The sequence below is a fragment of the Megalops cyprinoides genome, chromosome 25, assembly GCF_013368585.1.
Source record: "Megalops cyprinoides isolate fMegCyp1 chromosome 25, fMegCyp1.pri, whole genome shotgun sequence".
Classification (NCBI taxonomy): domain Eukaryota; kingdom Metazoa; phylum Chordata; class Actinopteri; order Elopiformes; family Megalopidae; genus Megalops; species Megalops cyprinoides.
This window is the reverse complement of record NC_050607.1, coordinates 15,385,529-15,409,150: the sequence shown is the minus strand read 5'-3', so window position 1 is coordinate 15,409,150 and position 23,622 is coordinate 15,385,529. Positions and strand designations below refer to the sequence as shown.

General features: G+C 49.0%; 1 protein-coding gene across 2 annotated transcripts in view; it reads left to right on the top strand.

The window, feature by feature from the left end:
- chst11 (carbohydrate (chondroitin 4) sulfotransferase 11) overlaps positions 1-23,622 on the top strand; it is a 61,128-nt gene that overhangs the window by 9,992 nt on the left and 27,514 nt on the right. For both annotated transcript variants that reach the window (XM_036520367.1, XM_036520366.1), the window contains exon 2: positions 22,686-22,771. In XM_036520367.1, the coding sequence (XP_036376260.1) occupies positions 22,686-22,771 (86 nt within the window). The remainder of the gene's footprint in view (positions 1-22,685; positions 22,772-23,622) is intronic.

Sequence of the window (23,622 nt, the reverse complement as noted above, 5' to 3'; positions counted from 1 at the left end):
GCGCTTTAGCAGAGACATGCGGTGTTCAGCCCGGCCCTGCTCTCTCAAGGCTGTAGATGGACCAGTGGCCAGTCCACAGTCACCACAGGGGCATGAAAAACTGGCATTCCTTCTCCACCAAGAGAGCCTGGACCGCAATCTCCACCGTCTCTCGGACCTGCGCTCTCTGCCGTGATGCCGGAGCATCCTCTGTCCCTCCCACGTGTCGCGCGGATCATGCAGCGGCTTTGTTTTAGGGCCTGACCAGCCCCGAAACGAGCTCCCGGCTCCGGGAGAGCGCGGGAAGCGCCAGAGGCGTAAATCCGCCCAGCCTCCCCTGCGGATCTGCCATTACGCTTTCATCGTGCGCTCTGATCTCTCCCCAAGCGGACAGGCGCCCGTGCCGGGCCGGCCCGGTCACGCCGGCGTCCGAAAAAGCGGCGCCTCCTCGGCCGACGGCGCACGAGGGAAGCGGACCCTACACGAGGCGACGGGATGTCCGCGGCTCGATATTTCTAAAACCCGTCATCGACCGCCGAAGGAAAGGCTGTCATTTACACCACGGTCTATTTTAAGAGGACGCAGCTTGAAACTGCACACGCAGGCTGTAATTTGGTGGTGCGGAGCTGCTTCTAAAAGGCTATCCACATTAGAGGGAAAAAGGGGGGCTGTTGAGTTCATTCAGGAGATTGACTATGACAAATCGGTAATCCCCCCCTGCTAGGAATATGGTATGATCTAAGAGTCGTGTTTCTTGCTTGAGGCAAAATTTGCCTATGCTGATTGCCTGTGCTGAAATTTATGCTGATCTAGGACCAGATTCCCCAACCACAATTCTCTTGTTAACAATTGTAAGCAATACAGCGTGGGCAACTGCTGCCTGGAGCGTGTTTCTCAACTCCCGGTCTGGGGACCCACTGTGTATGCTGATTCTCTTTCCATCCGAACTCTCTTAATTAAGGTAGATTGAGGTGTTAATCAGTCGCTGATGTAGATTTGACACCACTTACCAAGCATCTACTGTTTGTTGTTTGTCAGATATGGTAGCTATTTGTCACAGATAACAGCTGTTCAGCTTTATTGAGAGTAATTAGCTGGGCAGAGAGGCCAAGAAGAATTAAGCAAGCACCTAATTACAGTACATTTAGGCAGCTGATTGAACTTTGTTCTGTGCGATTGAAAATATGCTGAACACATACTTTATGCTCATAAAAGCACAAACACGCCTCCACCAGCACATTGCCTTTGCAGATAATTTTTACACTAAACAAATTAATTGATGAGTCAAAGATCAGATTGCATCATCAGTCAAGTAGATAATTGTGCAGTTAAAGAAAATTGTTAACAGTTAATAGAAAAGCATTCAGTTAACTGCTTAATCAAACCTAATAAATTAAGAGCTCAGCTGTTTTCGGGTCTGTGTGTGGTGTTTCGCAGGATCAAGCCTGAGAAACCGATCTAGGGTCAGTGGTACTGTGTACGTGCTCCATTTGGGACTGCAGGGTCTATCTGTTGCCTTGCTCATTGTTGTATTCCCAGAACAGGACGATGACGTGTGACAGTCTTTTCATCTCAAGTCAGAAATGCGATGGCGACAGGGTTGCTTCTGCGGTTCTGTTGTGAGCGTGCCTTTTCCATTTGGCGTGTCTGTGATTTGCGTGGTCTGCGCTTCACCCCCGAGTCGCACCGTCAGAGAACTGTGCCGCTCTAGAGAGCTGTGACGGCCGCTGCCCCACGCAGCCTTCCAGTGGTGCCACGGGTCCGATGTTTGGTTACCGTGTTACTGCAACTTCCTCCTTTTCAGCCAGAGCTGCCCAACAGGAAATGACACGGACACATTCTGTCATGGGCGCTCTGAAAATGCGCTCTGCGCCGCGGCAGAGTTTACCTTCTGCCTGACGTTGATTTACGGCTTTGTCTTTGAACGTGCTTCCAGCTTTAACGCGGAGGCTCTCGGGGGGCTGAGGCTCTGAGCCTTTGATTCACTGCCTGCTCTAAGAGCAAAGCAATTTGGCCCCACCTTTCAGTAAGTTCAGGCAGTTTTTTTCAGTCATAACCGAAGCAGCATTTTAATTGATTTCCAAGTTGAAATTTTAAAAATTACATTACAGTTCAAGGGTATGCCTGCATTGCCTTTTCTTGTTCAAAGTCGTGCCAAACCACAGTGCATTTAGATTGAACTGTCCTCCTTAAATCATACTGAGGGCAACAGGGGAAACACTGTATTGTGACAAATCTCTAATCTAGTATAAACAAGAATTTCCAGTCACTGAAATGTTATTAGAGACCGCACAAGCTGTGGCACTATCCCACTTCGGCTTTCAATGGCTGGATCCCTGTATCAAATTCCTAATGTTACTCATGGGCCAGGTGCCCAAATCTCTCTTTTTGGGGGGGGGTTTAAGGTTCCCTGCATGTCTGCCCTGTTCTCACTTTAACTGGTCTGGCACTCTGGCCTACTTCCTTCAGCCCAGGAATGTCTCATGCCAAGAAGCGTGTGAGGTCGCCCCCCCCCCCCCCCCCCCCCTCAGAATTTGTCGACTCATTCTCTGCATCTTCCAGACATCTGCGTGTGATGTCACTGGATGGGGAGCTAAAGTAATGGCAGGAATGGAAAACCTGTGGGACCCATTGATGTGTAATCGCTGGAATAGCCCAGCGCTCATGGAAAACCTGGAAGGAGAGGGGGGACAGTGGTGGGGCTCGGGATTTGAGCTCCAGACAGCTGTGGGTGTCTGTCCCAGTTGTGTGGCCATTGAAGAGTTCAATTAACCCGAGTTTCCTTCAGTTAAATACAGCTGTAAATGATTAACCTATTCTGGTCTGTTCAGCCAGAATTCTGTCAATTACCAATAGATTTTCCTGTGGAAAGCCTGGTGGAATAGTTGAACAATGGCTGTGCCGATAGACTGATACCAGCAGACCCGTCAGCCTTCAGCTTAAGGCGTTTTCCGTTCCTTTCTTACAGAATTCACGAGTGTGTTAAGTGAAAACCCATAGGCTGTCTGTTAATGAAATGAACAGTGTGTGGAGCTGAAATACAGTAAGCTACGGTATGCGGTAAGCGCATGGCTTCGACAATGAAACCGCCCGGAGGAGGCGAGTAATCCCGCTGATGTCACGCTGGCGTCCTGGGGGTTTAAATCATTTCCTGGAGCGCAGAAAGAGGGACATTGTGACAAGGACGCGCATGTTACGTGCTGGAGAGAGCCGACCCTCTGAGGAGCGTGTGCCCTCAGTGCCAATTGCGTCAGTATTTTCCTTCAGCCCTGTACGGGCGCATGCATGTATACACGCGACACACACCGCCCAGTGACTGTTCCTTCTGTGCTCTCACGGAAACAGTGCGGAGTCTTAGGAGCCCGGAGGATGTCTGTGACTAAGTATGACCACTGTTTTGGTGGGTCTGATAGCTGTGAGCTCTGTGTGTGTGCACTTCTGTGTGTGTGTGTGTGTGTGTGTGACTCCAGCAGTGATGTGTCTGATAGATATGAGCACTGGCATTGTCTTTAGCAAAGCGTCCAGAGAGAGGTCCAGGTCAGGCACCTGGCTGTCAGTGAATGGCAGCTGTGATTGACAGGCGTGAGTGATGGCATTGATCTGGTAATGGCTCGTCACCCTTCTAGGCAGTGATGAAGCAGGTCATTAAGGGTCTGTGTTCGACACTTGAGGTCAGGCTGCACGATTCTTCTCTTGTTCCCTCAATCCGTCTGAAGAAAAACTGGCGTTTGTCCCTGGTCTTTGTCTTTTCCACGACAAGTGGAAGGCACATAAAACCAGCCCAAGTGTTAAAGAAGAAACATTTATAAGGTTTTTTCTCAAAACGGGAAGAAAACATTTTCTTCTAGTGCAGTGTAAGAATATGTACGATATAGTATATATGCACAAAGGTCATTACATTTCAGGGTGTTCTGTGTGTGGAACAGATGTGGTTGACACGGGTTGTCTCTGAAAGGAAGTATAGCACGGTGCTAAGGGACATTGCAGCAGAGCGTCTCCCCCGCTGTGGAGGGTGACAGGACCTTCTTTTGGAGTGTCTGGAACGTGAGGCGAATACGCCGCCTCTCCCGCTGTGTGCATGTGGCACACGGTCGCGGCAATGGCAATTAGCAGCGGCGGAGTTGACCAGGGGATAAAGCCTGGCGCTGTCCGGCAAATAACCTCCTTAGGAGGGCGGCGAATGTGTGTGTGTGTGAGAGAGAGTAAAGAGACTAAGAGATGGCACTCGCAGCCTCTTTGGCGGAACTGCGTGTGTGTGACAGCAGACAGAACGCTCTCATCCACAGGTGAGGGTTCAAGCGTCTAGGTCAGGGGTGTCCAAACCTCTCCTGGAGGGCGTTATTCAGTCAGTTTGTTATTCAGCAGCTTCAGGAGTTCATAACGAGTCGATCATTTGAATCAGCTGTGTTGGAGCAGGGAGAGATCTAAAACATGCAGGACAAGGAGTCCTCCAGGAGAGGTTTGGACACCCCTGGTCTAGGTGAAAAACGTGGAACTACTTTTAGACAGTTGCTGTACTGCTGTACGCATCGGCAGCAGAGACCATACAACACAGGCTGTAGATTGAGCACAGAGAACTCATCACTTGAAGCTTACTGGGAGCGCGAAAAGGCCCCAGTCCAGACAAACTCCGCGGTCTGTTACTGCAAGGTGGAGTATGATGCCAGAATCTAGCTTTATAAGGACAGCATTCTCATTTCTCCTCTCTGATTCATTTTGCCCAGTAGTTGGCTGTAAAGCCTTGGGCACTGGTTGTGGAACTGAATGTGCTGTCTGTATCAGTAAAGCCGTAACAGCGGCGTCGTTCTTCCAACAGAAAATGTTCCTGCTGCTCCTGTTAACATTATTTATGTGTTATTTTATATGTCATTTCATTGACCAGCATTTCCTTACGATCTGAGCCCGGCCACTCAGAACGTGGCTTCCGGCCAGGCTGTAGGACGCCAGGCGTTCACCCGTAATGTTTGGATATCGTTCGTGGAACAATATTGGGAGCGGGCCCTCTGCCGTGACCCGTGTCCGACCCGCCTCTCGCTCTGGTGGTGTTGCGGTCGCCTCCGGCCGGTTCTCGCAGGACGGTAAACCGGACCGTGAATTATCGCCGGTCTTGCGTCCATCTGCGCCGTCCGTGTAAAACGGCGGGGAGCAAATCGGCCGAGGCGGTCCAATTACTCGCTCCCTCGTCCCCTCAGATGTAAAGCTGCATGTTTATTAGCCTCCCGCGGCTCAGCCAGCGTCTCCTCAGTAAACACGCGGGGCATCTCAGCTGAGCCTCGGGCGGCGAGAGTTATTGCAGGAGACACAGCTCTGTCAGGAGTGTTACTGTCCAAGATGCAGTCCTGCCAGGAGACATATTTCTGTCTGAGACACAGTGCTGTCAGGAGTATTACACATGGGGACATGGTTCTGTAAGGAGTGTTACACCCGAAGATGCAGTTCAATCAGAAACATTACTACAGAGATGTAGCTCAGTCAGGAGCGGTACTGTGGAGATGCAGTTCTGTCAACCGTGTAACTGTAGCACCCACAGCTTTGTCAGGAGTGTTACTTACGGAAGTGCAGTCTGTCAGGAGTGTTACACCCGGGGTGTTAGCCTTAGAAGTGTTACTGCACAACATATGGAGTGTTACTAGAGCAGCTGTTTAATGGAAAGGAGGACAAAAATCTCAGCCTACTGTAACGACCAGACAACCCCCAAACACCCAGAGCTATTGTGTTACAGTATCAGATTATCAGCGCTGTTTTCGGTTCCCTCACGCTTTTGTGGAGCGTCTTTGTTTCTCAGCAGCGGCAGCGGGCCAGGTCTGGGGGGACTGCATGGGGTTCATTTAATCGTAGAGTAATGAAAGGCCTGTCTGGTTTGGTAAAAGCAGCCCCCTGGGAACAGGACCATTGATTTCCTTTCTGTGTAACTTTGTGGATCATTTATGCAGGTCATTGCTGATGGCTTTGCTCCCTTAACCAGGCTTTGTCTTGTATCTTTATATGGGCTTAGGGTTTCACAAAAACTCCAGTCCTATAAACTGAGTGAGGTGTTGCATGAGGTACACGACAACTAGCCTTTGCTGTACCGCCGTCTGCAAACGCATTAGGCTACAGACTGTCTTTACACAGATGGTTAAGCAAATAAACACATCAGAGAGAAGACTGCAATCAAGGGCTCACGGAGAGTTCACACCCTCTAATTTAATGCAGGCAGTTAAAAACCGCTGCTTCCAGCCCCCGCCTGTTATTATACTAAACGCACATGTTTGTGTATTGTGTCATGGATAATCGTTTGAATACCCTTATATTCCAGCGGCTTTATGACCAGTTTAGCCACTGTAACAGTACATCATGCTACTGACTGAAGGTGCCGTCCTCGGACAGGAAGCTGAGCGTTATCCACTCCTGATAGGTCCTCCGTCGTCCAATCAAATTGAGGGTCCTCGTGGCGTTATGGGATAAGACCAGACATGATGCTGTAACACGATCAATGATCCTGTGGACCCGGCCACCTGCTACAGGAACAACAGCGTGCCGACTCCGAGGGAAGCTTACACGTTTAATGGATGAAGGTCCTTGGGATAATTGATCGGTCTCCTCTGTACGTATCCTAACAGCTTCACTGAATGGCAGAGAATTCCTCTGTGGGTATCAGAAGGTCATTGATTGGTACAGGCCTCCGGGGTCCTTGGAGACTTGCACGGCCACTACTGCTCCTGTCCTGCAGAAGTTAGCATCTCCCAAGGGGGTCGGCAAACACGAGCTGCCTGCTAAATACCATGTTTCTACACCTCTCAGACATCTCCACTGTTGAGCTTCAACTAGGCAAGCCTGGAGAGGCCTGGTTTCAGCTCTACAATGAAGGAGAAATTGAAGCACAGCATGGCCAGATTACTGTCTGAAAAGCCAGAGACAAAGAAGAAGGACCGTCTCCTAACCATCCCTCTTCAATTGATGGGAAGCAGAGCAGCACAGTTCCTTTTTTTTCTTCTTCTTTTTTGGCACATTCTCCTCCTTGTAAATCAGAGGAGCTAAATCTGAGAGACAAAAACCAAAAGTGCACGCACTCATTTCAAAGCGGCACCGGGATGATTGAGGGAGTTGCGGATGCTTTGAGGTGCGCTGTCATTCGACTGATTGGAAGCTCCCGTGCGAATACGCGTTTATTTACGGCGCAGATAAACTATCAGTCAGCGGGGCGAGGGCTGACAAGGTCGTGGTTGTTTGTTTTGCGTGTAAATGTTTGCTCACTCGGGAGGCTTCGGGTTATTACGGGTGTCGCTTTTCCTCCTCGCAGATTAGCATGGCGGTCTATGCAGGCTGTGAGGTTCTTGCTGCGGAGTGCACTGGCTTTCCCACGCCGGATCATTCGGAAACCCGTGGCTGGGAAACGGCAGCAGGACGTCGGCCGGTGACCTCACAGCCTGGAAATGTCCGCCTTTTTTCAGACCGTGTTGTGCCACTAATGAGTCCTCCCGGCGTGAGGGTTAATAGGATTGTGAGCAGGAGGGGGTGTCAGGGAATGAGTCCACGGTCCTCCCTTTGTTTTCATTAGCGGTCAGCTCGCCCAAACGGTAGGCGGTCGTAGACCAGCCCCCGGCCGCCTGTTCGCTGTGTAGGTGACCGCAGGCAGGGTGCTGGGGATGGTGGCGACAGGGGAGGAGCCTCTCCGGTCCTGCTGGAGTGATTGGCTGATGCAAGGCTTTCAGTGAGCCAGTGGAGGCCCAGCGTTATCTCTCTGTCTTCGTTCCCATTCGCATGGAGGTCAGTGATCCGTTTCATCCTCTCCTGTCTTGTTTCTTGTTCCTGTTTTCACCTTGCTTTCTACCTCTTTCTCACTCTCAGCTCTCTCTCTCTCTCTCTCTTTGTCTCTCTTTGCCTCCTTCTCTCTTTGTATCTGTCCTGCAATCATAAGTCTTTCTCCACTCTGTTGTTCCTTTGTTCCAGAAGACATCTCTCTCTCCACCTCTCTCTCCGCCTCTCCCTCCGTCTCTCTCTCCTCTTTCTCTCTTTGCAGCATCTGACCTCTGCCTGCCTTTTTTGGGGTGTGGCACCCGTGATTATGGGTTGTGACAGAGCTGTGGCCCAGCGAAAGTTAAGATCACACCCCATGGTGGCCGCGCCCGCCCCCAGCAGCTAAATAAAGTCCAGAGAAGGAGAGGGCTTCATCTCTGGGTTTGAGCAGACGTACTATCCCTGCCTGAGTCTGAGAAAGGACAGAGTGTGGAGAGAGAGCGAAGTTCAGTCAGGTTATAGCAAGGGGAAGCTCCTAGCTCACAAATACAGAACAGAAGAACTCAGCTGTTTCTGCTGTTCAAGACCTTGAAATGACCTTAAGATCCTCTTAATATAAAAATCTGGAAACTTCGACTGTAGAGATACAGCGGAAAGGATTCTTCTTGACACGTGGGAATGCATTTTCCTCCAAACTGCCTTCCTGCAAGGCGAGCTGACGAGGATGTCACCCGGTTCTTTGCTGACGAGCTGTTTTTGCTCCACTTAACGGCTCTCCTAATTACGCTACCAGCTGAAAGAAAATGACATCTCTGCAACGCTGTGGCGACCGGACCTGGAAACTGGAACGTTCAGAGAGCAGGAATTTGCAGGGCGGGTTCAAATAGTTATCTGAACCCGGTGATGAAATTCTAGGAGTACTGAATGCGCTGTTCACAGGACATTTACAGGAAATTTGCCCCCTGGCCACGAAGCTCCTTGTGAAACGTTGTGGTTATGTAATTTATCACTGGGACTGCTATCTGATTACATCCAACAAATTGTGCCTACAGTAAGACAGCATCTGATAGCATCTGCTAATGAAAAACGGGAATATCGCCGTTTTAAATCCTCCGTGCTTTCTGCTCCTGAGCCTGTCTTGTGTAGTTTACCCTGGATGTAGCCCCCGGTTTATTCTGTGAAGGTCACATCGAGTCTACCGATAGTGTCCTGTCCTTGATGGCCCATCAGTATTACATTACATTACGTTTACTTAATAGATCTTCTAATCCAGAGCATAGTTTCATTTGTACTTGTTATCTATTCAAGCACCTGGGTAATTACTGAGGCAATTTGGGTGAAGGGTAAGGCAGCAGTGTCCTGGCAGGGAATCTAACTGGAAACTTTACTTTCAAGCCCTGCTCCCTCGTGCTACTGCACACTGTTTGCCAAATTTACAGTTCACATATTATACAAAAATGGAGCATGTTGTGTTGCTACCATGCAGACCTTGGCCAGAGGATGGAGGTTCTCAGACTGACACAGAACAAACCAGCTGAGAGGTACTGACCTGTGGTGTTCGGAGTGTGGCCTCAGCTCCGCCCCATCCATACTGTGATTGGATAATTTTGCCGTCTCTCAGGTGCCTGGGCGGGGCCAGCCCTCCCAGACTCTGCTGTGTCTCAGGTCCTTCGGGGACCTGTCAGCTCCCGTTCCCCCGTACTCACCCTCTTGAGCCGAGCGTGTCCGGGGCGTGTCTACAGTGACATTTTAGGATCGCTTTTCCGAGCAGCTGCAAAGGGAAGGCCGTGAGCGGGAGAGAGCCGTGCTGGGCAGCTATACCTTGGTCTCCCTCTCTCTCTGTCTGTTTCTCTCTCTGTCCATTTATCTCTGTCTTTTTGTTTTTCGGAAAATGTTGTATTTTATCAACATTAAATAAAGAGCTTTTTAAAAGTGGAAGTCTCTCCCTTTCTCTATCCCTGTCTCTCTCTCTCTCCTCATCTCTCTCTGTCTCTCTCTTTATCTCTCACTGTCTCATTAAGGTGTGCTAGACCACAGCAGGGAGGCGTAGAGTCTAGTGAAGTTAGCTCTTTGAACGGGGCCTTCTCATCCAGCACACAAAGGCATTTATTGAAAAAAAAAAATCGACTGATTCTTCACTCCGAGCGAAACGGCTTGGAGCAGTTGCTGGTTTTACGGATGTCTGTAGATATTAATTTAACGAGCTTGGAGGGGTGGGGGGGTGTAGGGGGGGGTGCGCTGGTGACCGTCTCCTTTTCGGTTTCGGTGCATTTGAAGCCACAGGAAGGCAGGGATTCAGCGCTGTCACGCAGAGTTCATTGCAGCGAGGGGGCCCCGTTTTCTTTGGCAGCGCGGGTGCTGCCGAGATTAGACTGGATCCTGCTGCGCTGAAATGTCATTAGGACTCCCTGGGAAGTGGATCAGCGCTTCCTCTCCGAATCCAGGACAACCCAGCCAGCTTCACTGCGCCGTTTCAGAGCCGGCGCCCCAGTAGTGACCGCCGCTCAGGGTGGCCGGGGGCCTCTGGGGTGGCCGTTCTGTGATGCTGTTGTGAGTTTTAGGGGAGAGCCCCGTCCCAATCCTCAACATCTGTGTATGCATGTGTGTGTTAGAGAGAATGAGGGAGCAAAAAGGAGTCACTGTACATGTTCACTGTTCATTATCGCACATCTGTAACAAATGGCGTGTTCATCCTCTGTACAAAGGGCTCTAACACGGGCTTTTTTTGGGTCATGAATCTGTTGGTGGATGTGCATTCAGAGCGCCGCAGCTGTAGATTTAAGCTTCTTAAGTCCTCCACTGGGTTTGCTGCCAACCCTGTGTTGCTTTAGTAGACACTCTTTATCAGTGCTGGACATGTTTACATCTTATACGTTTATACAGACTGACAGCTACGAAGCAGCATTCCCTGAAGGTAAATATTCATAAACATAAGGGTTGTGAAAATATTTAGGCATATAATTGTATATTATGCTAATACCATACGTGTATGTGTATGTTAGGCTTGTTTGGGACATTAATTATTGTTAGGGGTAAGAGTACAGGAGAAGGAGGCATCTCCAGCTTTGGCTATTTGATAGTAAAAGAGGTCTGGATCAGATTGGTGGAAATCAGTCTGTGACTTTTTCTACAAAGTTGCATCGCAAAATGGGTCTCTGGCTGAGGCTACATGCATTTTTTCATTTACATTTGCATTTACATCTGCTTGTGAGAGTGAGAGAGAGAGAGTGTGTGTGTGTGTGTGTGTGTGTGTGCGCAGATCATTTGTGGTCCTTTGCCTGACTGTCAGGGCAGAGAAAATGAGAGATGGGTATGATTCTCATGAGACGTGTCCACAGCAGCAGAACAAAAGCCTGATGTGGATTTTAATCACTCTGTGCTGCTGCTTATTCCACTGTACCCTCTGTACCCTCTGTACCCTGTAACCTCCACACAGGGACAGCAGGTACTGCTCCCCGTTCCACTGTACCTTCACCTCCACACAGGGACAGCAGGTACTGCTCCCCGTTCCACTGTACCTTCACCTCCACACAGGGACAGCAGGTACTGCTCCCCGTTCCACTGTACCTTCACCTCCACACAGGGACAGCAGGTACTGCTCCCCATTCCACTGTACCTTCACCTCCACACAGAGAGGCAGCAGGTTTGATGCATAGGGTAATACCACACTGCACTGTCAGCAGACTTTTCAGGGCAGCAGTTTAAGCCCCAGGCCCTCATGCTTAGATTCCACCAGAAAGACGATGAACGGGGTGAATGGCTTTCGTGTTACGTGGAAACGGGGCTGGGCCGGCCAATGTGACCGCACTGACATGCGCGGAACCTGCGAAGGCAGTCTAATGAAGCACAATGTACCACAGACACGCAGCCGTCAGATGGTGACCGCCTGCTTTGCATTGACCCCACCGTCTTACCACAAAATGCTGTTTCATTTTCACTCAGCGAGTCTGAATCCGAACGGCAGCGGTAACAGGAGGTCACCCTCGCCATCAGCAGGAGCCAGTGGTCGGAAGTCCTCTGGCGCAATTGTCTAGAAGGTGGTTGCGTTCGCTGTTTCCCTCACTGCCGAATGAAGTATGGCGGCACTCCTCACACACACAGCTTTTAGACCCCCGGGTTCACACGTTGTAGTGGCACCTTGTCTCTGGGAGCAGATTTCCAGGTGCGCGAATGGGTGTCTTGTCACCCTGCGTCCCCACTTTCCCATACCCTGCCCCTGGCACACAGCCTTCCGCACACACACACACACACACACACACCCGAAAAGGAGGGGTGTGGGTTTGCAACCACACCTTCAGCGGTCCCCCTAACCTGATGTGACAGGTCTGCGTTATGGTTTAAGCCGGAGGGCTCAGCTTCACTCACCTGATGTGCTTTAAGGGCTGGACTGAGATCAGTGTGAAAGCTGGTCGTGCACGTAAACCTGATGTGACAGTTGGGTGTTGGTGTTTCCTTTTTTCCTGCTCACTAAGGTGAACGCGGACCTGGCTGGAGATCAGTTGAATGACTTCTCCTTGCGCACATACTGTACCAAGGGTGTGACCAAATAGACATGCAGGCAAAATTAAGATGCTAAACTGGGTCCAGGCAATGACAATGGGTTTGTGACCTTTATTTGAAATTGCTAGCATTAAAGATAGAGAGGTCTGACTAAAGTGGATAGTGTTCTCATTGGTACAGAGCCCAAGTCAAGAGGATCCTATCTGTTTGTCTGGATGAGGCTGTGAACTGGTTCCTGTAGAATAAATAGGCGTGGCTAGGGTGGAGAAGGGGTCCCTGAAGAAGCAAATGTAGGCTGTACAAGTTTATAGCAGCTGAGTTAGGGGCTGTCTGAAAACTCCTTCTCTGAATCTCTCGGGTAAGAATGGGAGAGAGTTGTGTCCTCATTGCCCTCGGCGTCTGTTCCTTCTCATTTGAGCGTGGGGAGAGGATGTTCACAAAACAGTCATGTAAAACCGCACAGACATACAGGCCCGCCCCCTTTATTCCCACGGGACTTTGGAGCAAAGGGAGGTGTGGTGAACACAGTTCACCCACACAGGAAACTGGGACCAGAGGCTCAGTTTGCCCTCATGCTTCCTCTCGGCTCTTTCCTGGCTGTGGCGTGCGGTTGTCTCTCCCTGTTAGAGTCGCTTGCATTGGCCCGCTGATCTAATTTAGAAGCACCCGGGGCCGGGAGGGAGTGGCAGTGGGGGTGAGTAGTCTGGGGGCGTGTCTGTGTTTTCTAGACTGGTGACCCCGGAGTGAGCGTCCCACAGGAAGCTCTACTCAGAGGTTGTGCAGGTTCAGGAACGCCGCCTCTGCCTCTTGCACTCCCGCGGATGGCTGTAACTGGGCAGAAAACAGAAGCGCAGCATCTCTCTCTCTCTCTCACACACCCACACACACACACACACACGCACACACAGATAAACCCTCTGTCTCTCCCTCTCTCTCTCTCTCGGTCTCTTTTTCTAACTCTCATATACAGACAGACACACACTCTGTTTCTCTCTGCCTCTATCTCTCTTTCTCTCTGTGTTTTTTTTCTGTTGGTAACTCATGCACTCACACACACACACACACACACACGCACACACGTACACACACGCACACACACACACACACACACACGCACACACACACACGCACACACACGGTCTCCTCTGTGCCAACGCTTTGTGAGCTTGGTGTTCCTCTCTCTCCTTCGCTGTCCTGACACTATGAGCTCAGTGGCCTGTGAACTCTACCACTGCAACCTGTCCCCAATGACAGTGAGATTACATTCGGCTAATGAGAGGAGGGAGGGGTAGGACAACAGAAAAGCATCACCTTAACCTAGCGCTGTATACCGTCAGCAGGGACACTCTTCGTGTCGGGCTTTACCTTTTGGTCGTGCCCTTTGAAAGCGAGGGGTTAAGGGTGTCTAGATACGGCGGGGTTTGCCGTTAAATGGATGGTGTTTATTTGTTCCAGAGCAGAGCAGCTACAGTTAGCCCTAGCCAAAAAGTTTCTCTGTTAATCTGTTGCCTAGCAACGAGCGGGGAAGGCTCCTCATGCATAAACAGGAGGTGGCTGGGTCAGGGGTGGAGCCTGCTGTTCAGCCAGCGGTCAGCCCAAATCCCCGCCGCCGCTGTCCTGTCCGGTTTTTTTTCGCCTGGAGTACATCGAGCACCTCCAGGGTACGTGCGAGGGCAACATTTGGAAGCCATATTCCGGTAGGGGGGTCGGGCAACCCTGGTCTTCTGGGGTCAGGTTGGCCTGTGTCCTCACTGAGGGGAGCTCTTAATAAGCCTCATTAATCATTTCTCTTCTCCACTAATCTCTGATCTGTGGTCTATAATCTCTCACAGAGGTGGGAGTGAGCTCCTCGCCTACTGTGCCGTGTAACTACACTCTGTAATGCAGCGCCATGCAAATCTACCATAGAGATGCTACAGTCTTAGCTTGTATACACTTCTATATGTATGTACCATATGTTTGAAGTAGATGTCTTAAATTATTTGCTGTTTCATAATTCAAGTCAACCATGGCACACCCATTGCCGTAAGATTTGTTGTGGTTTAACAGTCCGTACAATATGCCTTTCTCTACAGCTCCGTGGCAGTAAATCTCCCTCAGTCTCTCTGTTCAGCCTATTTCTGTTACAAGGCTGTGCCTCCATCTCTCTCTCTCTCTCTCTCTCTCTCTCTCTCTCTCTGTCTCACTCTCTCTCTCTCACCCCCCTTTTCTGCCGTCTTCTTTGGGGTCTTTTTACACTGCCGCTTAAGTTTGCTTTGCCAGCTACAGCCAATAAACTGTCAGGCCGTGCAAGTCAGTGATGAAGGGCATTCTGCAGTGTTCATGAGCACACACACACACACACACACACACACAGGCACGCACACACACACACACACTTTTCAGCCACAGAACATGCTGGAGGGGGGATGGGGGGAGGGATTGACTATGGGCATCTTATTGCCAGAGGAGGCTGAAAACTGAGAATCTCATTCACATGCTGCTGGTGCTCCTCACCAATTGGTTGACCCCGTAGCAGGGGTTCATGGGAGCTCTGTGGGTGTTGAAGGGCAGGAAGGTCTGCAGTGAGGAGATATCAAACAGGCTCATGCATGCCCACACGTACATACACACACAATCACACACACAGACACACACATGCACACACACATACCCTCTGGTATACACTTGTTTTTCATTGGAATATTTCAATATTTTCCTTCAATGGAATATTTTAGTCAGTTAGTTGGATCAGCACTTAAATGCTCGTTATATTACAAAATTTAGAAAAGTTAAGAACAAAAAATGCAGAAAAAGGGTTTTATTCTTTCATATTCTTTCTATCAGTATTCATGAAGGAGAACTTAAGAATCCTGCATAAGATAACAGATAACTCATTGATATAATCAATTTTCTCCCCTTAAGGTATCAGTGATGACAGATCTCTTTGCAGTGAGTCATTATTCACACAGATAGAACTGGAGCTTCATACAGTTATTTGGGGAAGAGGAGCAGGACTGGGAGCTACAGGAAATGCTAATATCAAAGCATTATTAGAAATTCCCACTATGCATCCCTAATCCCTAATTTACAACTGTAATGTGCAGGCAGTCACAGCAGCACATACATAATCCTCGACTGAAGCATACATATATACACGCATATTATGTATCCACATGCACATGTGCTGACACATGCTGATCAACAGTCAAACAGGCATAATCAGATAATCATATACACACACACACACACACATGCACGCACACAAAAGCACACCCTGCACACACACTCACAGAAGCGCCCACCGGTAATTACGCACCCAGATGTACACACATCGCCTCTCCTAAAAACAGTGGCGTCGCCGACCTCAGACAGACTGGCCTCCAGCTCAGATGAGGCTCCTTTGAAAAGCACGAGCAGTTATTCAGGGATTTAACAACAGACAGAGGAAGGGGGTCAGCCGAGCGTAAAAACAAGAGCCCCGCCTTCCCTGTGGGGCCTTTATCAGACACTACATAAGCGAAGCGTTTCCGCTGTCTGCATAATGCAGTGTTAATCCCTGTTATCTGCCCGTAATGGCGATAATCGAAACGCATCAGCACATGTTTGGAACATCGTCGGTGGAAATGTTGTACAGGAAGGGTTTGATTCGATCAGACCGCTGGCTCCCCTGCTGATGGGGAAACTCTGTCTTTGTTGGCTGGTTTATCCACAATCTTATTAGAGCTCCTGTGTCTCGCAGGGGTGCTCTGTAATTAAGCACAGGTTCTGTGATTAGGAGCGGGCGGTTTGGCTGAGGCCGGGTGCTACCTAGGGCCTCCCTGTGTAGAATGCAGGGACACTCGCCGTGCGGAGAGAGAGGAGGGGAAGCATGGAGATGCAGGAAGCCTGGCTGCATATGATTTCCAGGGGCGAGATGTCTCCTTTATTCCTAGCACGCATTGAATTGAATCAAAGACCACCTTTTAGCCTGGAGTATTTATGCTTATGCATGTGTGTTAATAGGGTGTTTGCTTACATGACTGTCATTGGTTGTGCATGTGAATGTGTGTGTGTGTGTGTGTGTGTGTGAGTGTGTGTGCATGTGTTTATGTGAGTGTGTGTGTGTGTGTGTGTGTGTGTGTGTGTGTTTGTCTTTTTTGCCATTCTTTTGTCCTTGCGTGTAGTCTCCGTGACGTGACCGCATGTGGCTGCATTTTCATTCAGGTGGCATTTCGAAGAACTCGACCCTCCCCTCACCTCCACCCTCTCGGCTGACCCCTGCCACCCTGTTCCCGACACTGGTGACCCCTGACATCCAAGCGCTCACCTCCTGACAGGAAGGGGGTGTGCCCCCAGTTTTGGTCTGCCTTAACAATGTCCAGGGGTCTTTGAATTCCTTTTCCAGTGACGTGTTCCACTTTGCCTTCTGGCCTCGTTTCCTATTCACTTTCACATGCCACTTTGAGTGCTTCCTGATTATGCCCACTTCCTCCTTACTGTTTTAATGTGTCTTAATGGGCGCTTGAATCGAGAGTCAAACTTTATTTAGCAGCATGGGATTTCAGTGTCTTGTGTACCCAGAATGCAGTGGGTGGTTTCTTTTTTTGCTGGATGTTATATGGTCTTTAGCAGAGTGATTTGGTGATGACACCAACTCACATGGTGCAGTCAAGTCATCAGATCATTACAGTCTGTAGTGAAGCCAGGTCACTGTACTGTCTCTAGCAGAGAGGTCACGTTGTTCTGGGGTCTTTTATGTAGTGGTCACATTGTACGCTATGCTCTGGGACCACTGGTGACATTGAGCACTAGTATAGTGATATAGTCAACCTGTGTTACTTTTGGAAGAACTTTGACATCACCATGTCCCTGTGGCCTTGGTCATGTGACCTTTTGAAATGGAAAGCTTTGAATAACTCTGTGGTATAGATATCCTAGATGTAGCCCATCTACTGGTTCCTTAATAACAGCGATAACAGTGCTGCAAATGTGTGTGTGTGTGTGTGTGTGTGTGCGTGCCCATTGTATTCTAAGGGTAGAGAGACCATGTTAGTATGCCACAGCAGGGTCAAAGCCTTGCCAAAATTGTCAGATATATGGCAGCGGCAGTAGCAAGTGGATTTTTTTTATCAGTGTGAAGGTAAGATTAGAAGCAGATTAATCCTCCTATATCCCGTAATCCCCCACTGATAGATGCCCACAGATGTTGTGTGTGATTACAGGCTGAGAGGGACACTGGGGCAGGAGCCAGCAGAGCACACGTGGAGCGGTTGTATATTTGCTGTTCGTACAGCGCGTAACCAAATACGTCACGAGCATAGCATTCCAGCGGTCATAAATAAACACTGCCTGAACGCATATGCCACATTTCCAACTGTGCTTTTAAATGCACTCGGAGTACGTCAGAGTACATCAGATATTTTTGTGCCAGTTATTTCGGCTTCGTGAAGTGACAGTCCCGATATTTGTTCTTCACATTCAGTTCTAACTTACACCCTGTGTGCTGTCTCAATGATGCTTGCATGCGACGAGGGGTCCTCCGAGAGCTGGTTGCCAGTCGGCAGTTACTGTTTTCTTTCTTGAGAGATGCCAAAACCATTTGCGGCTTTTTGAGTGGCTCTAAATGAGGGATGTTTGAAAGGGATTAAAGGCAGAAGGGATGGCGTGTCAGATACGCCCCTCATCTCTGTTTTTGTTGACTGAAAGTTAGAAGTATCCTGACTGAATAAGGACACGTCGGATTTTTGGTTCTTTTTTTTTTCCTGTGGCCGCGTCTTGTCCAGCTCTTGTTCCTGTTCTTCACACAGACCTTTTTCTGTTCTGTTCGGTTGTTATAGACTCGCAGCTTCGTCTGGAGGGAACGGGACGCCTCCCTTTTCCATGTTCTCAGGGCTTGCTCAGAGTTTCTGATGTCGGGAGTTCAAAAGCGCACAAACACCAGCGCGGTCAGCACCAGACTGTTTTGTGGATTTGTAAGGTGCCGGATAACCTGGCTGGACTTCTCCTTGTTGAACTTACGAACCCTGTCTAATTTAAATGGCTTATGAATGGGTCTGTCTTGACTCCAAGGCTGAGAGAAGACACCGTCTGTGTGGACAGAGACGGGGAACTGGGGTTGGAATGAGGGTCATCGCACGCGGCTATTAGGAGCGCAGAGACATGGGAAGTTGGTCCTGAGGAATCTGACCTGACTCTCCCTCGGGTCCTGCAGGTCCTGGGAGGGAGGGGGAGGAACGGGGTGTTCGTTTTGGAAGACATGGAGGTTGTCGGTAAGCAGGGTGACGAGGCGGTCAAAGTGCACCTCGGACCAGAGCAGGACCGACTGGCTCATTTGAGACATTTAGGTGCTGGGGACACACATCTGTGTGTGTCTCTTCACAGGCTTGGCGGGCCATTCCAGAGTCACCAGCCTGTACACTGATGTGTGACCTTCCTTCCAAACAGCGCTAAAAAAGACGGCTCACATTTTGACAGCAGATGTCCCATGCGCAAAGACCTTGCCTTTCTTTCTTCTGCCGTATCCCAGGCTCAGAATACCAGTCTCAAAAACCTGACAGGCTAAAAAACAGCTTTTTGTTTTTCTACCCGCCAGCGTTTCTTATTTCAGACAACACTAGGTCCCACAAACAGCATGATGCAACATTTAAACTAAGTTATGAAATTAGGACTTCATTTGTCTGGCTGGTTTTTTTTTTGTAATCTTTCAGACAAAGGATAGCTGTCTAGGACCCATCTTTAAGTGTTAAAACTCCCGTGTTGTAATTTAAGTGTACCTTTTCCTACCGTTGTCTTGTGGGGTATGTGTGATCATGCGGGTTGTGTATAGGTCTGTAAAACGCTTGCCTTGGTGCAAAATAAAATTCCCCAAAGCAATAAAGAACGAATCAACGTGTTCACTCGAAAAGAACGCTCTGCGCTCGGAGCGGGACGGATCCGGTCTCACAGGCTCGGGCCACCTGCGGCCTGCCTCCTGACTCAGCAGAGATGTGCTGGGGAATTCAGAGCCGTCGGGATTGGCCCATAAATCAATGCTGCATGGATGCTGCGCAGCTTCGCTGGCTGCTATAGCGTGTGGATAGGCTGGCATCGTGGGCTCGGTAAATGGGGTGGACTGGCCAGATCGTATAAAGATCAGTGGACCTGTGCAGCCATTGACCTAAAAAAAAAAAAAAAAAAAAAAAACAACAGAGCCTTTTATGGTTAGATGAAAACCAGGGGGCGGGGTTGGGAAAGTCAGGGGGCGGGGCTGTTTGTGTTAGGGGGGCAGGCAAAGGGCGGAGTTCTGGCAAACCTTAATAGACTGCCCCTGTTCATTTGTCTCTCTCCCACCCTGCAATTATGATCTTAGACAGCTGAGCAGGGGGGCGGAGGAGGAATCCCTCGGGCTGCTAATCAATCAACCCTCAGGGTTTGCTTGGTGGTCAGCTTCAAATTCCCACTCAAAATCCGGGTCTTAGAACCACACCTCAGTGCAGGGCACGGCCCAGTCGACACGCAGCACTCTCTGTGATGCCGTGAGAATTTTATGACAGCCTTCCGATTATGTTACATGGTAGCTCCGGGGGGCCACGGCAGGGAGTCGAGCTTTCTCCTTTGAGAAATGCTCTCCTTCCATTAGCCTTTTTTTCCACGATGGAGCAGAAGTAACAGAAGCAGGTAGTGTTAGCGGGCAGTGCGGAGCATTCATATCTGTTTATTTTGGCACTGATCATCGTTAGCAAGAAAGCTGGGTGGGTGTGAGAGTCAAATTCTGGAATGTTCCGGCAGCCTATTAATGCTGCTCAGCCACAAAGGTAACAGACACTCAACATATTTTTCCTCATTACAGCAGAATAGCTGTGCAGTTGTACCTTTGTAATTACCTTTCAGCTCTTGAAAATGTAGCCCAAAAAGAGCACAGTTCCTAACCACCCTCCGGCATGAAGACTCGTGGGGACACGCAGCAGGGTGTGTGTGCATGTGTGTGCAAGCACACGTATGTAAGAGCACAGGTGTGTGTGAACGTGTGCCTGTACATGCGTTAGTCACTAGTGGGTGCAGTACAAGGCCTGATTCCCATCTCCCATAGTGGATGCTTTTGGAGGAGAGGCGATCCTTCTTCAGATCCAGGGACCAGACTCTCTCATCCATCACTATAGCAATGATAGGCAGACTCGCCCTGTTTAACACCCGCAGTCACTCTGGATAAATGAGCAGGCAGATAACATAAAACTCCATCACCATATTCCCATCCTGGACTAGCACAGGCTGAACCTGAGGACCTGGATTGTGATTTATGAATTTACTTATTTATTCATGTATTTATTAGGTTTAGAGGCAACGGCAGCATTCCTCACAGGTATTTGAAACGAACTGTCCAGTGCCTTAGCCACGCTACTCCACAACCCACTGTCTCGGCTCCGCTCCTCTCATCTTTCCACGGAATTTCCTCAGCACGGAAATTTATAACTCACACAGAATGTGTCTCCAAGTCACACAAAAACACTGCGATTACAGGAAACGAAACTATCATATGGAACGATCCCTGGCCGTGCATCTAGAGAATGACTTTTATTGCAAAAGCTGCCAGAGCTTTAATGTCATGGGAGAGTTGGCAGTGCAGCCATCCGTCACCTGTTTATGTGTGTGTGTGTGTGCGTGCGTACAAATGTCTTGTTGACTCCCAATCCATTTCTGAAGTCTTGGCAGGAAGGTAGTGCCTTCTGCTGTTGTTCATTAGGCTAACAAGAACTTTGTTAACCTCATTTTTCCAGATGGCAGCAATTGTTGCGAAGGTTAGTGTTGAGTTTTTTTTTTCGTGGCTCTCTCTCCTCTCTGTAGAAAGCTGGGACATGGGATACATGCTGTCCTGCCTGCCGCTTTATCTCGGTACTCAGAGAAGGAGATGCGGAGACAGGATTTCAGATAACAAATTGGACATCATGTCCTATATCTAGGTCCAGGCGTGATCGTATTCCTGAGGATGCTGTGAGATGCAATCAGCCGAGCTGCAGCACCGTGCGTACACGTCTTTACAGACAGCTCCACTGTATCGGGCAACTCGGCAGTCATAACACCGTATGATTTTGACAATTGGCAGTGTGGTTTTGTGGCTGAGGAGTTCTGCTTGTAACCAGAGGGTTGCAGGTTTGATACCCTCACCAGGTGGCAGTGCTTGCCATTGTAGCCTTGAGCGAGGTGCTGTTCTGAAGAATTGCTTCAGTAATAACTGGTTGTGAATGTGTCCAATGTCCGGTACCTTCTCAGTGTGTCCACAGCCACATATCCATAGCCTGACACCCACAGCCTTAGCCCCACCCTTGAAAATGGGACTGGGTGTAGTGCCAACAGCTCCGGTCACACAGAGGAACCTGTCACATGACATGAGTCAGGAACTGGGTCATTCACATTTACTTTAACATTACGTTACATTTGCTCAGCAGACACTTATGCAGACTGACTTGCATAGCTTGAAATGTTTTAATTTGTTGGATTTATACAGCTGGAAATTTATGGAGGTAATTTTAAGTATCTTGCCCAACCAGTACATCACACTGCTGCTGTGAGATTTGTTCATAATCGTTTCCCAGTTATAAAAGAAGAGACACCGCACAGTTCCACATTTTGGCAGGTAAATTCGCTGCAGAAGAGCTAAATTAGAGTTAGAGAGCAGTACCTACACAAAAATGTATTGTAGGGTTACTGAAATAGTACTGAATATGTATAAATCCTATGGAATCCTGTTCAAAATGAGCCCTTCCTGTGAGGCATTTTTCAAGCAGTCAACAAGCACGCGGAACGCAGCTGATGGTGTAGGCAGTTTGACGGACGGGCCGGTTGGTGATTGAGTGGTAGAGATTGTTTCCCGCCCGCAGGCAGTTGATGGCGTAACACCGCTGCACAGCGGATACGCTGCCGGGTGGCGATAGCCGAGGAAGATTGACTCTCGGGATTCGATAAGACCGGAGCTGTTGAGCTCCAAGTGTGCTGTACTCCTCCTGCCTCTCTCTGTCTCCAGATAGCACTGGGAGAAGACTAGTCTTCCCGTCCCAAGATTAGGAGCAGGCTCAGGGGAGAATGGATGGGAGAGCACAAAGGCAGGACAAATGTGTATAGAGAGATAATACATTCAGAACTGTGTGATGTTACAGTACACTGGAGTGTTTAGTATAGCAAATATAGGAATCATTTAACTTTATTTAAATGCAATGTTAATTGATTGTTAACAGTGCAATGTTAATTGAAAAAGAGAGTATTTATTGTGCAACGGCAAATAAATGTTTTTAAAATAATTTTTAATTTTTAATTTTTAATAATCTCATTTGGTAGAATTTCATTAATGGCAATTTTGAAGTGGTTAGTGGTACAAATGATCAACAGGCGACCTGCTGCTCCTTCTGATCGGTGTCTGTCCCATCTGTCTGTGCTCTCCGGGCCGCACTATTGTGTATGATAATTGGCTGTTTTTCATGTCCGTCACCCAGGTGTGCTCTCAGGGCTTGTGATAGGCTGTTTCTAACATCCGTCTCTCTCTTTTTCCTTTGCAGTCATGCGCAGGAACCCATTTGCAGCAGACGTGTGCTGCCCGAAAGGCTCGCGGAATGCACTGCAGGAGCTGTACAACCCCACGCAGGTAAGAGACCCCCCCCCACCTCTGCCCCGCCCCTCCCACCTGCACACTGACCCCTGCATTAGAGATCACCTCTGCTCAGCCTCACCACAGTCAGACGTTTCACCAAATGAATTCTTCTGTCAATCCGTAAAACTGTGACCGCCACAGATTCTTTACAAGCGGAAAAAAAAAAAAATCAGATTGGTGTGATCCGCACTGACTATTCAGTCTCCGCCATTGCGGGCTTGTGGTGAACATTCTTGAAAGGCTGTGATTTAAAACAGAGCATCCATAATCGACAAAGGAACACAGACGGCGCTGGAACCTCCTGTTACTAACCGGAACCTCATAGATGATGGAGGAAAGGGATGCAGGGGGCAAATATCTGGTCATAGGAGACAGGAAGCCATGTAACAGTAGGAGACATTGTGTCCACACAGCCGTTGTCAGCGTCTTGATGAATCATCCGTACCTCTGCAGTTCTCTCTTTTCATCATCAGAAAGGTAGCTAGCCCAGAGACCATTAAAACAAGACAGACAGCATTACTTCCTGCCTTTAAGGTGTTTGGGTCGTGAATGGAATTTGAAATTCCAGTGTTTGAAGTTTTTGAAATGGAATTTAAGATTCCAGTGTCCTGGTGATGGAACTAAAGGTGATAGATAGAATATTCAATGCAAAGCCTGTAAAGTGTACCATGTTACAGTAAAGGATCTTTGGATAGGTTGTTCAATGACAGGGATATTCATGCTCTATTTAACCCCATTTTCAGTACAGGCATTTTCTACATTTCTGTTCATTGGACAAACACAGCGCTGATCTTGGCAAATGAGGGGGGGGGGGGGGGGCTTTCACTCCCCTTCTTTGAATGTAA